The sequence below is a fragment of the Mustela lutreola genome, chromosome 15, assembly GCF_030435805.1.
Source record: "Mustela lutreola isolate mMusLut2 chromosome 15, mMusLut2.pri, whole genome shotgun sequence".
NCBI lineage: Eukaryota > Metazoa > Chordata > Mammalia > Carnivora > Mustelidae > Mustela > Mustela lutreola.
The window spans coordinates 54,578,993-54,594,191 of NC_081304.1; the positions used below are offsets into that span (position 1 = coordinate 54,578,993).

General features: G+C 56.1%; 1 protein-coding gene across 5 annotated transcripts in view; it reads right to left on the minus strand.

Moving 5' to 3' along the window:
* Positions 1–15,199, minus strand: part of ARHGAP44 (Rho GTPase activating protein 44) — a 164,250-nt gene that overhangs the window by 2,526 nt on the left and 146,525 nt on the right. The window contains exons 17-21 of one of the 5 annotated variants that reach the window (XM_059150039.1): positions 11,206–11,223; positions 10,252–10,473; positions 6,457–6,614; positions 3,257–3,637; positions 1,152–1,202 (exon numbers count right to left, since the gene is read on the minus strand). In XM_059150039.1, coding sequence (XP_059006022.1) covers positions 1,195–1,202; positions 3,257–3,637; positions 6,457–6,614; positions 10,252–10,473; positions 11,206–11,223 — 787 coding nt within the window. In that variant the 3' untranslated portion in view covers positions 1,152–1,194. The remainder of the gene's footprint in view (positions 1–1,151; positions 1,203–3,256; positions 3,638–6,456; positions 6,615–10,251; positions 10,474–11,205; positions 11,224–15,199) is intronic. The other 4 variants (XM_059150037.1, XM_059150041.1, XM_059150038.1 and 1 more) reach the window with 4 other exon arrangements.

Below are 15,199 nucleotides of genomic sequence, written 5' to 3' on the forward strand. Positions count from 1 at the left end.
CTGCCCTTTCTGCTGGGGCCACCTGCTGTTAGATTTCAAATCCCATCTCTGTCACGTCAGGCAGCGAGTGTGGCCTCGGGCATGTTTACCTTCCCTGTGGCCCAAAGGGGAATCCCAGAGCGGATGACAGGTTTGATCTGGACCTATCAGGTCCAATCCTGGCCGTTCCCTTAGACCCCTCAGGGAAGGCCACTCAGTGGCCAGGGAGCAGGACGGAGGAAGAGAAGCCCCCACTGTCAGATCAGAAGCGGCTGGAATGAGAGCTGTGGGTGGGTGGGCAAGCGACATCTTGTGTTGTGCCTGCCCCGTCTCCACAGGACCAAAGGTTTAGCGGCTTTTCTGGAGGTTCTGGAGGGCGGGAACTGGGGGAAGGGGAGTCCTCTCCTGGTTTACTCTGGAGGCCCCAGACTGTGTCAAGAACACCTGATTCCCTCCGGCTTCTCTCCTGCTTGTCCCTTGGTTTTAATTTTGAACATCGGCTCCCTGTGGCCAGAGGAGAGCAGGCAGAACCCAGTATAAATGCTCCCCTGATACTGAGAGAGGAGGCAGCCAGCCCTAGGCCCTGGGGGACATAAACTCAGAGGACTGAATCCTACCACTGTGGATTCTTCAGGACTTGCCTGCTGTTCAGACCTGAGGAAGACAAGTTCGAGCCCACTTCGGAAAGTGGGGGTCAGCCAGGACGACCTCATGGCCTCAGGGAACCCACTCCCAACCCCGCAATGGAGGCCGTGTCGGGACCCTCCTGTGGACACTTCTCTAAGCCAAGGCGTATGCAGCAAGTGAGGCACCTGGCTCCAAAGCCTGCAGTGGGCAATCCAAGAACAGTTACGCCACAGGAAGAACAGACCTGGGAGCCCTGTGGTACTAGGCCGAAGGGAGAGGGATGGTGGGGCTGACCCGGGTGCCCAAGAGCCAGAGGAGGGGAGAGACTGCGAAGCCTGCTTGCGGCCTTCCTCCCCATCTCCTAGCGCAAAGCCAGCCGGAGCCAAGGTGGCCAGTGATCCCCTGAAAGCCAGAGGAGCTCATGGACCGGAGTGCTCCCCCAAGGCCGAGGTGAGGCATGGAGCGGAGTGGCCATGCGGGGGGGAGGTCCGAGCCACATGCAGAGCCGAGCGAGCGCCGGGGCCCGGCGAGCTGGGGCCGCTTACCCTGAAATCCCCCTCACACGTATCCACAACCGCGGCCCTCATGTCACACAGCTGCAGGAACACAACGACAGGATTCGGAGAAAGGAATAAACACGATGAAACGAGAACGTGACAATCAACTACACCGAGTATCACAGTCGGGGGCGGGCTGGGGGGACCAAAGCGTCACAGATGCTGCACGGACCAAGGCCCGTGCGGACAGACAGAACGACAGCCTGCTGCCAGAGAACACGATGGACGCACGCACCACGGTGTGGGGGCTGATGTGCTGTTAGCACTCGAGGTTAGCCGTTCCGAAGAGCCCAGAAGAAGGCGGGGCACTCACTTTGGGCCCCCCAGTTTCAACTCCCGTGGTGTTCCCACCTTTCTGTTTCTCTCCAGTGACACCCTGTGTCCGATGCTTCCTGCATCCATGCTTCCCAGCAGCCCTTCCCTGGGGTGGCTTCAGAAGTGGGGGGCCTGGTGTGTGGGCAGGAGCAGCCCCTCAGGGTGACTCGGGGCGACCCTGAGCTCCTGCTGTCACCTGTGCCCCCTCCCGTGGGGGCTCATGTGGGAAACACGCCTCGCCACCACCGACTACCAGCAGGGAGTGGTGTCGTGGACTTCTGGGGAGGAATTTCCTTAATATTTGATAAGTCTCAGGTCAGACGTCAGCAGCTGTATGTGCAACATGAGTCCCATCCAAAAGCAGAGCAGCCGAACCACCAGAGGCTGCCCGCTCCCCATGATACGAAGATCTCCTGACCCATCCTAAGCACGCCAGTTGGATGAGACCCGTCGTGGGTGCCAGGAGCCGAACTCCACAGGCTCACTCACCTTCCATCTGATCCGAGGGGGAAAACCTCACTCTTGGACTAAAACACGAGGGAAGTATGATCCCCATCAGAAATCCCAGGGAACCAACGACCTAGGACCACACAGCCGGCCCTTCGAAGCATGTGGATGGCTGTGTGTGGGTATGTGCATGTGTGCAGCGTAGGGATGCGGTACGTGTGTAGTGATGTGTACCTGTGGGTGCATGTTTGTGTGTGTGTGTGTGTGTGTGTGGTTTGTATGCATGTGTATGAATCCGGTAATTGTGTAATGTGTGTGCAGGGAGGGTGTGTGTATGTGTAAGGGAGCATCTGTTACGTGCACATATCTGGGGCGTGTGTGCTGCCTCACCTGCTACTCAGGACACCCCTGAACAGACAGGGCCAGGCTCTGCCACCTGGGGACATGCGGCCCGCTCCCATGCCAGGACACAGGCCAATGCCTTGCCTGCCTCCCTGAACGAGGAAAATGCTAGCCGGGCTTTAGCGGTCACCACACGCAAGTCCCAAGTCCCTCCTGTCGCGTGGTCAGAGTATCCGGGAAGACGTTGCAAAAAACGTCCTTTTTCTCCCGCCAGTGAATGGTTTTGGTTCAGTGTGGTGTGTGTGACTTCACACTTCGATATTTTTGGGGAGATGGGGGGTAATAGCTCCATTTCTCATTTTTAAACTTAATACAAGACTAAATTTAGTGGTGGGCTTGTCCAATAAGCTCCTCAAAGAACCAGGGGGAGCAGTGTCTTTCCTGGAACTGACCCTTCTCTAAATATTGCTGGAAATGCACGTTTCTAATAAGGCTTACTTCATTCACAGGAGAAAATGTCTTTGGTTCTTAGCCTCTGTTCTCAAGATAAGGGTCTGTACCTTTGTAGATGCCGTGACTCTACCCCAGGACACCCACAAATGTCTCACTTCACTTAGATGCCGGCTGGTCTGCGGTCATAACCCAGCCCCCCAGCCTCTCCCGAAGCACTGAGCACCACCTCCAAGTACTTAGTGCTTAATCCCCAGACAGAGAACAGAAGCAGAGCCCTGTGCTGGCGGGCATTCCACTGGGAGAAACCCCCATTAGAAGCCCTTCTGCAGGACAGTCTGGATCCCAGGGCTGCTGTCCTCCAGCCTCATGTGTGATGGGGGAAGTTCCCAAGACGATCAGAGAAGCCACACGTGGCACCAGCACAGCCACCTCAGGGCAGACAGACGTGCTAATAGGCAGTGGCACCAGGGATCCCGCCACTGGGCATACCCTGCTGAGGTTCGTGGAAAACTGTGGCGGTACTGCGGCTTGGTTACCTGTCGACATGCTCTCCCCGGGGGCCATGCCATCCAGCACGGGGTGCTCCGTGGACTGCGGACTCGGGGCTGGCAGGCTGACTGTGGGAGGCTGAGGGGGCGGCAGGGTGGGTCTCTGTCGGGGCTTAGGGGTGGGCCGGGCTTTGGCTGCAGAGCTTGTGAAGCCGGCAGGGGAGGCCAGGGGAGGGGCCGCGGCCGCTGGGGAGAGCTGGCCGGAGGCCAGGGAGTACCCCTGGGGGTAACTCAGTCCGTAGGGTGAAGGGGTGCTTGGTGGGGTGGGGGACAGGCTGAGTGGGGACGGCTGGCCGGCAGACTGCTCGGTCACAGCCCCGGGCTGGCCAAAAGGGACCTTGGGTGGAATTGGAGCCAGCTTCTTGGAAACTGAAAGAGAAAACACAGGCATACACACTAGGTCATGAAAGGAAGCTGGCTGTCCCCAAGGCCTGTGAGCACGGCCTCCGCCCCTTCCCACCACCTGCCGCCCCCTCACCCCAGGCTCCCTGCGCTAGCAACCAACCTGCAAGCAACCAATGCGGTTTTTTAAAAATTCACCTCAAACTCCAAGCTTTCATGTCTCCCCATCTGTTCACTAATCTCTCCTCCTCCTCCCTGGACTGCTGCCATGATCTACACAGCCCTCGCCAGGGTGGAGAACAAATTTCCCGTGCACAGGCCGCGGCCGGCTGCCCAGTGTCCTCTCTGCACTTTCCCACAGCATCAGGGTACACGGAGGAAGGGGGAGTCGGTGACACAGGGTCCAAGAGGGACGACTAGAGCTCACTTGGCGACACTGGAGCGTGGCAGGACAGGAAACTGACTTTTGGCTGACCATGCCCATGCTGGCTCCAGGATCCCGCGAGAGCCACAGACAACCGAGTTTCCCAGCGACTTCTCCATCACCCCAACCACCCACCCCGTCCCTCCTCTGAATCTTGGGTACCTGCCCGCCCCGAGTTTTCCTTTAAGACTCGTGCCCTCTGGGCATGGACTGTGCAGAGAGATGTACTGCGGGCTCCCCCTCTTCATTCTGTCTTCCCCCACCGCCTCTGTTTACTTGATCGTGCTACATGATGGCAAACACTTTACACCCTTCACTCACAATGAACAGGTAAGAATGATCGTGTCCACAGGCAAACGTTTAGAGACGGCAATCACTAAAATGGGATGACTAAGTGAGGGCTGCCGTGCACGGCACCAAGTCCAGAAGAATCTGTCTTCTAGGTGCTCAAGGAGGCCTCGGGCACTCTTCTCTCCCAGCTCCGCTCCCCCGCCCCGTGGAACAAAGTCTATTCTAACGACGGCGCGAGCTCCCCAGGCTCTGTCAGTGGGCAGCATGGACAAGACAAGGACAGGGTCTCTCCAGCGTGGCTTCAGCTCCCTCCCTCGCCTTAACCACCCCGCCTGTGCCCTGACAGTCTGTCTAGACCCCCCTCCAGGAGAGGAAGGACCGCCGATTCTCCACGTGGTTGTGGCACTTACACAGCATCGGCATGGAAGAGCATTCCAGAACCATGGCCCGTTCTACCAGCCCTTCTCAGCAATCTAACCCGAAGATGGGGCAGCCTCTCCCGGCCCCTGCTCCAGGAGCTCCCAGAGGGGGGTGCTCACTCACTGGGAGGGCAGCCAGCGGGGCCCCAGGCATGGGGGCTCCAACAGGCCTTCTCCTGCACGAGCCCGAGGAGGGGAGGAGCAGGGGACGGCACCATGTTGGAGAGGACATTTAGCCCTCCTTGGTGGCGACAGGACTAGGCCAGGACATAAAACTGGAGACACGGTGTGACTGAGAAACCTTAAAAACACAAAACAGCTGAGCAGGCATGGTGGGGGCAGCAGGTGGAAGAGAAAGGTGTGCCTCTCACAGGAGGACCTGGAGCTGCCGACCACCCCCAGGGGGAGGGGCCGGGGTCATTCCAGGCCACACTCCCTGCTTACCTTCTGACCTGCCACCGGCAGCATCAGGTTGACGGGCCTGGAACCAGAGGCCTGACCCCATCGGACACTGTGGCTTAGGCGTCACCCTATCTCTCGGGGCTGGAGGGAGGCGTAGAGGCTTTTGTACACAAAGATGAACAGGAAAGTGTGTCTGGACCACACGGGCGACCTGCTGCTGCTGGACGACGGTGCTGGGATGCTGAAGTACCATGGCACCATGGTGCCCCAACTCCTGGGTCTGGAGGGACATCTCCCTACGGTTCCCTTGAACCATGTGCCCATGTCTGCCTTTCTGCCTGTTGCTCTGCACTCTCAGGGCCCAGCACAGGGCTCTGCACATGGGAGGGGCTCGCAACAGACCCGTAGGCTGTGCAGGGTGTGACAGGGAACTGAGACCAAAGGGAAGGGCCTGGCACCTGTCACCGCAGCCCAGGGCCAGGGAGCCCAGCAGGGACCTGATGCGGAGGCTCAGGGGCACAAGGCGAGCCACCCTATTCCGTGAATATTCAGTGAGGCCAAAGCCACACTGGGAAGCTGGAAAGGCCTGACCCGAGAACAAGTTTAATAAGGTGCCACTTTAAGTTGGAGACTTTGCTGAGGAAGAATGTAAGGAGAAAACAAAGAAGTTTAAGTGCAGGGTCTGTGCAGCCCCCTGTTTATGAAATGTCACCACAGAGCATGTCTCTAGCTCTGGGAGAGTCATTTCAGAGAGAGAAACTGGGCCTCTGAGGGTGGGTTCTGTGGCAGATTCTGGGTTGGGGGGCTCCCGGGTCAGGGCAGAGATTCTCAGGCTTCCAGAAACACTGAAGGCCAGGACTCCTGTAGCAACAATCACAATTCCCTGCTCTGTGTCATCTTCTAGAAACAATCCCAGGGGTAGGCAGCCATGCCAGGCCCCAGCTCGGGGCATAGGGCCCCTGCAAAAGACCCCAGAGAGCATCTTAAGAGGCAGTGGTAGGGCCCGCCAGGATCTGTGAAAGACACGTGGACAACGCTGTATACAGAGAGGTCTCAGGGTCTGGGACGCAATCTCGGGGTCTGGGACTCGGAGCCGACTGAGCCTGCTGTTCAAACAAGTGACATGAGGAAAAGACAAAGTGGGCCCTCTTGGAGTCGGTTAACTCCCCAAAGCTCTAATGCCCAGCCCAGAGATTTTTCATGAAGTCACAGATCTCTCAATGTCCATGCTGAGTGAGGGCAAGGAGTGTCCAGGCATCATGACAACTGTCCCCGGCCGGAGACCTGTGCAAAGGGTCACAGTGACGTACCTTTCCGGAGAGTGTGCGGGCTCTGGTCTGGGGGCGGCTGGCTGGGGCTGGGGCCTGCTTGTGGCCCTGGCTGTGTCCCTGCACCGGGTGTCCCCTGGCTGGAGCCTGGACTTCCTTTCTGCCCGGATCCCGGAGAAAGCTCCTTGCTCTTCGCAGTGCTGGAACAGAAGCACACGAGACAAGAAAACCCCTACACTCAGACACACATAGCATACAGCCCTGCGGGTCGCGATCCCACGAGCTATGCCGGGCCAACCCTCTGTCTGCCCCCTGCCCTTCAGGGATGCTCCAGGAGAAGGGACGGTCCCTTCTTGGGCTCTGGGGACCTGTGTTCTGCTCCTACCTCTCCACGCCTCTGCCCTTTGCCAGGAGTCCACGAGCGCCCCCACTCTGTGTTGTGGGGCCACGGCTCTCAGCTGATTTCCCTGATCTCCACACAACGAGCCCGAGCAGTGGGCCCAGCCTGGGTATCAGTCCCAGCAAGTGGGACAGTGAACACAGCCCCCTCACTGTGCTCTCACTTATGGCCAATTCAAGTCCCAGTTCCCCCCAGCCCCCCGCACCAGGGCCCATGGCAGGGAGGGCTTCTGGAGTCCTCTGAATTGAGAAAGGGACACCCCAGGTCACCATGTCCCAAAGGGGATTCATCCTCCATAGCTGCCTCTCTGCCAGGCATTGTCCTAAAGATAGAGCACATATTCACACATAGCCTACTCCAGCCAGAGAACTGGGGCAGGAAAGAAATGGCCAGCTCATCACTCCCCACCATCCCCCGACACCCCTCCCCTGGCAGACGTTCCTAATGGAGCTCCGGAGGTCCCTCCACCATGAGCCCCTCAAAGGACTCTTTCTCCCACTTACTTATGCTCCAGGCAGCCCCTAGCGAAGCAGAATGAAAGCTACCCGTCACCCTCGTCACCCTCGTCAGCAACTGCCTGGACCCTCCTGCCCCCGGGGATCAGGCATGGGGCTCAGGGCCTAAATCCTTCGCAATGGCTACCTCTTTCCCATGGAAACAGGCAGAGTGTATTTGTTCCCTAAATTTATCTAGAGGCCCCCAAACATGAAAGAGCTAGAGATCTGCCACCCCGTCCCAGCGGGTTACGGCCAGCAGGACTGGGAGGCGGGAAACAGCGCTGGAACAGCAAAATCCAAAGTGTAGCTGGCTTTCCCCCATGTGAAGGCGTTAAAGCAACGTCAAGTTCAAGGCTGAGGTAAACTCTCTCCTTCTCAGGGTGAACTTCAAACCACACCTGGGTAATCCGCCACCACCCCGCCCCCCGCCCCGCCACAGAAGCCATTTCATCATGAGGGGCTGGAAGAATGACATCTTTCTCTGTTTAATGAAAAACAACCTCGGGGGGCGGGGGGGACCATTCATTCTTTTTCAGGCTCAAAGTCACCAGGCACCAGCTATTACAGCCAAATATCAATCTACTCTTCCCTCCACCTCTGCCACCATCAACAGGTAGTTAAAACCTTAAAAAGAAAGCCCACAGCAAGCAAGCAACAAAACTGGCTTCTCATGGGATACCAGCGTCTTCTGCCTGCGGGGAATCTAGGGAGCAAGCAGCTGGCCCTCCCCGCCCACCTGATGTGCTCCCCTACCACAGAAACCGCTATTTACCTACTTGACCTTGCTGACCCATCCCCAGCATGGGTGCAGCTGACCCAGTGCGGGGGCAGTTACTAAGGAGCACTAGATGGAGGTGGCTTGGTAAGGACACATTCAAGGACAGGTTAGTTCTGGGGACACATGACACAGTGAGCTGGGGTGCAAAGGGGCAGGAAGCAGCGCTTGGGGGCAGAGTCAATGCCAAGCAGGGGAGCAGGAGGCAGAGGCGAAGCCTGGCTGGAGAGTCACCAGGTCTGGCAGGGGCGGGCCTGGGGAGCAAGTCAGAGGGAGGAGGGCCTGCCATCTGGGGAGGGGGGCAGACAGGAATCCAGCAACTGGAGGAAACATCAACTGGGCTGTGAATGTCCAGAAAATAGAAAACAAAACAAAACAAAACAAAACCCCAAAACAATGGAATATGCATTTGTACTGGGGAGAATCCATGTGGGCAGAGAAGAAGAATGGTAGAAGAACACGGGCACCCAAGGGAACGTCTCAGAGCTGGGTACCCCCCCCCCCAAAAAAAAAGACCAGTATGAGCAAAGGCAATGAGCTCTCAAATACTCTGAACCCGTGGGTGGTGCTCCGGGCCCAGGAGCGACTCTCAGGGTTACCACGCATCTTTGAGATTCTGGAAATACCGGGGAAATCCATCTTGGAGGGGCGTTTTCTAAAAATAGCTTTTATAGGTCAAATAGCATTGAGCACTGAGAGTCGGCCCTCGGATGGGAAATCAGGACGAAGCCGAGAAGAGCGCAAGAAGCAACCCCTCGCGGCAGTTCTCCCACTGGTTCAGGTCGTCCTCGGAGCCGCCCTGGCCCACAGCGATCGTCCTCTACATCTCTGCTGAACTTGCCCCCCCGCACCTGCCTCTTTCGAGGGGACCTGAAGCCCAGCGAGTGCAGAGCCAGGGCCCTTGTCCTCGAGCCCTGAGCTGGAGCCATCAACAACAGCCCAAGCACACCCACTGCCAGCTGCCCACTCCCGAACGCTGACTGTCCCATTTTTTTTTTTTTTTTGTCATTTCCCCATTTCACGGGGAAAATACTTCCTACTCACTAAAGGAAAACAAAAACAATAACAAAAACCCTGCAGTCCCTTCATGTAGGAAGCTGGCATTTGTGTGGACGTGTATGATAAAGATCGGGTGACGGGGCGCTATTAAGCATCCGACTCTTGGTTTGGACTCAGGTCGTGATCTCAGGGTCATGAGCAGGAGCCCTGTTTCGGGCTCCACACTCAGCATGGAGTCTGCTGAAGACTCTCTCTCCCTCTTATGCTTTCTCTCTCTAAAATCAATCAATCAATCTTAAGAGAAAAGATTGGATGAAAAGTTCAGCTTCCCAAAGCCTCCAAAAGGTCTTCAGCAGGCGCCCAGGGGGAAATGCTGTATCCCCATTAACAGACGCACAGTGGCCTCTGATTTGAAAGAGCTTTCCAGCTTCTCAGCTGTTTCAGGACAGAAGCACCCAGCGAAGTAGTCCTGTGCCTTTCCCCCTTCCAGGATGCCCCTGTCAAGAAGGGGCCAGATGACACCCTCTCTGCTGGGACCAAATGGCCATGTGCCCTGATTCCGCATACGGGGACGGGAACTGCCTTAAGGGCACAGGTCCCGCATTTTCTCTCTGGATGGACTCAATCCCCCATAAACATTCACTGAACCAGGAGCACCAGGAGCTCCCTCGCTTCTGCCCTGGAACAAATGGAAACACAACTGGGCATCACACTGCACAGGTGCCCAGGCCCCACCAGAGTGACCACATGACCTCCACTCCTTCCCTGATTTGCACCCAGGTAAGCAGATGGGGAAACGGCTCCTCTACCTTTAAGTAGGGAGGAGAGAAAGGGAGAATAACTTCAACCCCACATTTCAGAATCGGGAAGTCATTACGGCAGAAAAGGAAGGGGAGACCGGAGTTGGCAACTTAGCGCTCTCACGGCTTTCGTGTGCTGCCACCTTGCATACCCGCCGCAGGATGCTATTCTCGGGAAGCAGGGGCTCCATCTGAGGAGCCGGGGTGGGGGAGAGCTGGGAATCACTCGCTGCGTGCCAGCAGGATGCAGAAAGCCAAACACAAAGGCCCGGGAACAGGGAGGTGACAGCATCCATGAGGCCCGGAGAGGGCGCAGCCAACCCGCCCCCGCCCCGCACGTGCCTTGGCTGGCCTGGCTCCACTTACCTGGTCCGCTCGGCCCCAGGCTGGAGGCCCAAGCCCGATGGTGACAGTGAGGGCACTGCGGGGCCGTCCAGGGGCTGCTCCGGGAGGGGCGACGGCAGAGGCGCAGCAAGCTCGGCGGGCGGCGCGGGGGGCTGCATGGTGGGTGGGGCGCAGGACGCCTTCCTGCCGGCCGAGGAGCCTCTTCGAGCCACCCAGGACGTGTCCATGACCCTCACGCCCATGCTGGCGAGGGACACAAAGACACCCACTTACCCACGTGTGCCCAGGAGCAGGCGCCCTCCCCCGCACAGCGGACACATTCAAGCACGTCCGCCAGGAGAACAGCAGCACAGCCTTAGCACCCTCCTGGGCCGGGGAAGCGAGGCTGGGCTGGGGCGCTGCCCTGCCCGGGGCTGCTCCGAGCCCCGCTGCACACCGGCAGCCCCGGCGCGCCTGGCAGCTCCGCTTCCACCCTCTGCCAAAGCCAGCTGGCCTCAGGATCTGCGTGTGGAATCCAAGCTTGCCCCAGAGCAGAATGCAGCCTTTCTGGGGCTCATTCCCTCCCCCAAGTGGGAGATGGAGATGGGCAGGGCGGGGGTTGAGGGGGAGCGGCAGGGGCAGCATCGCACTAGAAGGTGGCACTGACCAGCAGGAAACATCTAGACATCTGTCCTCCTCTTTGTCACTTGGGGTCTAGGACACAAGCCCAAGTCAGGACTCCTGCACTAGCCCCGGGACCCTGGCCGAGCTACAGTCTATGCAGGCCACACCCGCAGGTCTATGCGGCAAGTGAGGGGCTGACCGTGCCTACGGTCCCTCCGGGCTGCGATTCAGTTTTAACCACGGAGACCCTGCTTCCACTAAGTCGGCCAAGCAACCAAACACGGCACATTCACCCTCTCGCAGAGCTCACTAAAGGCATGGCTTGTTCTCAGAGATTTCACGTGGCCTCGTAGCTACCCGAGGATACTGTACCTTTGGATTTTCCTAAGGCTGCAGGGACAGAAACATACAGATATTAGTGTCAAAAAAACTATGCCTTCCTTTGGACACACGGGTTGTCTTGTCAAGGTCAGGGGCGGAGAGTGAGGCTTTTGCTGTGCTATGAAACGGATTCAGTTCAGTTGGCCTCTTTGAAGGGGCTCTTCTGCTTGAAGGGGCGAAGAAGATCCTATCCTTTGTTCCAATGTGAACGGACAGAGAAGCCGAGAGCAGATACTGGTGTGTGTAGGGGTAGGGGTGTGGGGGGAGCCGGTGTCCTAAGGGAGAGTAAAAGTCGGTAGAACTAGCCATCTGCTGGCTTCCCAGTTACATGGTTTAAAGGTTATTCATTTTTTCCTCTGGTCTAGAAGCTAACTGGTACTATGGTATGAAGTCAAGATCCTCACCGACTGGTGATTGGACGTTTCTAGTACTAAGGGAGACACAATCGTGCAGGAGGGAAACCTCCCAGCACCTGTGTCTGCCGTGTACAGACAGGCACAGTGGGGTGTGGGTATGGGGGTGATGGGGTGCTTACTCCGACCCTCACCCATCAGAGGCAAAGGGCTTGTGCACTGTAAACTCTGAGAAGGACATTTACCTTAGAGACCAGCAGTGAGATTCAACAAACCAAGAAAAAAGACTCAAATTTGGAGACTGGCTATAGCGGGTAGGATTTGGGTACTTTAAGGAAGCAAGCTGTGGGGTCCAGCCTGCAGAGAGATGGCAGTAATGCTGAGCAGGCACTGGGAAGGGGACAGCCTCCTGATGCTTTTCATGTCCTGCCATTGTTACTATTCCTCACCTCCCCTGTACGGCTCTGAGGAGGCACCTGGGGATTTGGTTGGGGGGCAGTTCCAGGGGCTGGATCTCTTTCCAAGACCCACTAGTTCTCAAGTCGTCATGGATCTGAGGACTCGCCACCAAAAAATAAGCACCTTCTACAGGACATCCAGAATCACTCTTGGGGGTCAGGCAAAACTTGGGGGCAAAGTCCGGTTGCATTTAAAAGGAGCTGCAAGGGACACAACTATGAGCTTCTGAATTTAGTGGGGTGAAAAGCGCCAAGGTCAATATCACCCCATTTTCCTTATTCTATGTTCTTAAGACCTTTCCATTTGGGGGTGGGGAGGGAAGCACCAGGGGGGCCGTGGGCTCCAGGATCAGGGTTCCTGGGGGGTGCCTTCTACTTCCAACGGCATCTTCAAGCATCAGCAAGCTCAGACACCAGACTCCCTGCTGATCTGGTTTCCCAAGCGAAGGCACCAGCTAGGGCATGGGGAACGGACTGAGCAAGGCCCGGGAAGTCCGCAGCAAAACTCAGCTACCAAGAACTAAGAGCTGAGCACAAGCTCCTGCTTTGACACAGGGACTGCTGTGCCATATGCAATCTCCACTCTCCCTGCTGAAATTCCTTTCTGAGGGGAGGCAGCACCTCTCCTTCCTAGTGCATGTGCACCAAACATTCGCAGACCTTTGGAAAAGCAATGCAAATCTTTACAGAGTGAATCAGTCACAAAGGCAGTGCTCCTGGGCGGGGCGGGGGGGTGGGTACTCAATGCATATTTGCTTTCAGAAAACAAAATTGGTATAAATAAGTGGAATATTGAAATGTCTGAATGTCTACATAATATCCAACCCGAAGACAAAAATTATAAAAAGGCTTGGCACACTGCCACAGAGCAGAAGCTATTCTAAGACAGGAGAACACAACCCAAAGGTTATACTAAGTTTCCCTGGGAAGAAGCAACAGTAGCCAGAATAAAGAAACTGTGTTTACCAAGAGAGGGATGAAATGGAAGGGTAATTAATCAAGCACAATGGACTCCATGAGAAGTCACTGAGGCCAGCCTGGATGGCACAGATTTCCTGTGGCCCACTGCTTCCTGGAGAAAATTTAGAGGAACTGGTCTTCAGACCCCTATAGAGATGAACCCAGGGCAGAGCAAGAAGCCAGAGGCTGGGAAGCTCCAGGAAGCAAAGGGTTTGGAAATTAATAAGGAGGCAGGAGTATGTTCCAGAATCCCACAGGGGACCTCAGGGCAAGCCTCTCCTACAGCATTTTCTGGGTCCTGTGGGAGGTGGGAGCAAGGAGGCAGGAGGGGAGTGCCTGCATTGGCCCTGGGATATCCACCTGTCTCCCACTCCTGTCTTTTAGGGTCAAAGAGCCAAGGGGGGCAGGGAATTCAGAGCTCTGAGCTACTCATCACTGAGGTGCATGGGGGCTAGGGGGATGGACCCAATAACAATTCCTACTGACGCACAATCCGTCCTGCTGAACTCCTCCTCTGTATGGAACTCATCATAGAACACACTCTGTACCTTTCCTAACAGACTGTATCAGGGAACAAGTTCTGGAACCATCCAAGCCTCTAGACCCAGTTGAGACACTGACTTGGCAGAGCTCTCTCTCCATCTACAGAATGAGGCTAATACCTCCCATCCCACTTCCAGCAATGCTATGAAGGTAATTTACAGTGACTGAGGGGCAAGGTACCTTTAGCACGCCCTCAGACCCTCACCTGGGGGAGGAAGCCAAGTGGCCACTCAAGGGGCCATGGTGATGGGTGAGGGTGTGCCCCAAAAGAAGTCCGTCTAGTTTTTCCAATGACATTTTATGGGATCGACAAGCTGGAGAACACAGAGAATCACAGGGCACCTTCATGGAGGGAAGATTAAGGCTTGGAGCTGGATGGTGACGAGTTGGTCCTCTGTTCTGCTCACCCCAATGCTTCCGGGGAGCAGCGCCGCCCTCTGGAAGGAGGGATTCGGGGTCTGAATCCCAGATTTTCTCATTACTGTGTGACAGCGATGAGTTACCGAACACCTAGTTTCCTCTGATGGTTCTCTGTACAACCTCAGGGTTGTAAAGAACGAGGAAAACAGTATGAATGAATTACTGAGCACCTGCTAGGAAGCCAACAAGTGGTAGCCTTGACAATGATGCTTTGTCCTTGTAGGCGACAAGCAGATTTTTTTTTTTTTTAATCCTCATGGACAAAGACAGATAGTGAACCTAAGCCTACAACAAGCTGACAGGAGGGGGACAGAAGCGCAGGTGCAATCAGGCCAGCGGGAGATGGAGACTCTGGGAAACACCTCATCTGGGTCACACCACCCAGCTTTATAGGATCTGCCACGAAACTGACATCCCTTCCTAATGAAACTCCAAAGATCTGGGGAGGAGGCAGTTCTCTGATAGCAGTAAGGGAAACAAACAAGGAATAAAGCTTCCTGGGTCTTGCAGGAATCTGGTGAGATGCTTTCCTCTTCAGAGGAGGGGAAAGCATCCTTGGAGAATTCTAGGTGTAAGGAAGAAAAATAGAGAGGAGACCCTCTTCTTTCTTTCAGTCTCACCACCCAGCCCAGGGAAACTGGGCAGGAAAGAAGGGAAGAACCGGAAGGGTCTCATCTTGATTGAAAGGTTCTTTGGGAAATAAAACTTGTGGCGGGGAGCAGGAGTCAGGCAGAAACAGCGGCCACCCTCCGTCCTACAGGAAGGCCTCCCACGTCCCAAGGAGCCTCCTGAAACTGTCCATGTCCTCGGCCAGTCTGTGCTGACTTTGGTGTATTTTGTGCTTGGAGAATTGGCCTGATTGCCCATGAGGGGGTCGGGCAGAGTGCCTCCTGGAGAAGCATGCCCAGCCATGTCGCGATCTTAAAAATGACATAATGTCACTCAAAAACCTAGTCCCTGTACTCGAAACAGCTGAGGTATCCCACAGCATTGTTCTGAATGCTTCCTAAGTAGAATTTTATTTAATGGACAGAACAAGGCCATTAGCTACTCGTTTTGCAGTTAAAGAAATGGAGGCATTCAGAGGGTCACTTCCCAAGGTCAAGTCGCCAGAACTGAACTTGGAAGAGAGCCCAAACCCTAAGTTCATCCTTTGCATGTTCATAACAGGGCTCTTTCACATTGGGGGGGGGGGGGGTTCTTCTCCCACAAGGTGCGCAGACAAGGGGCTAGAAAGGTCAGACCTAGAAA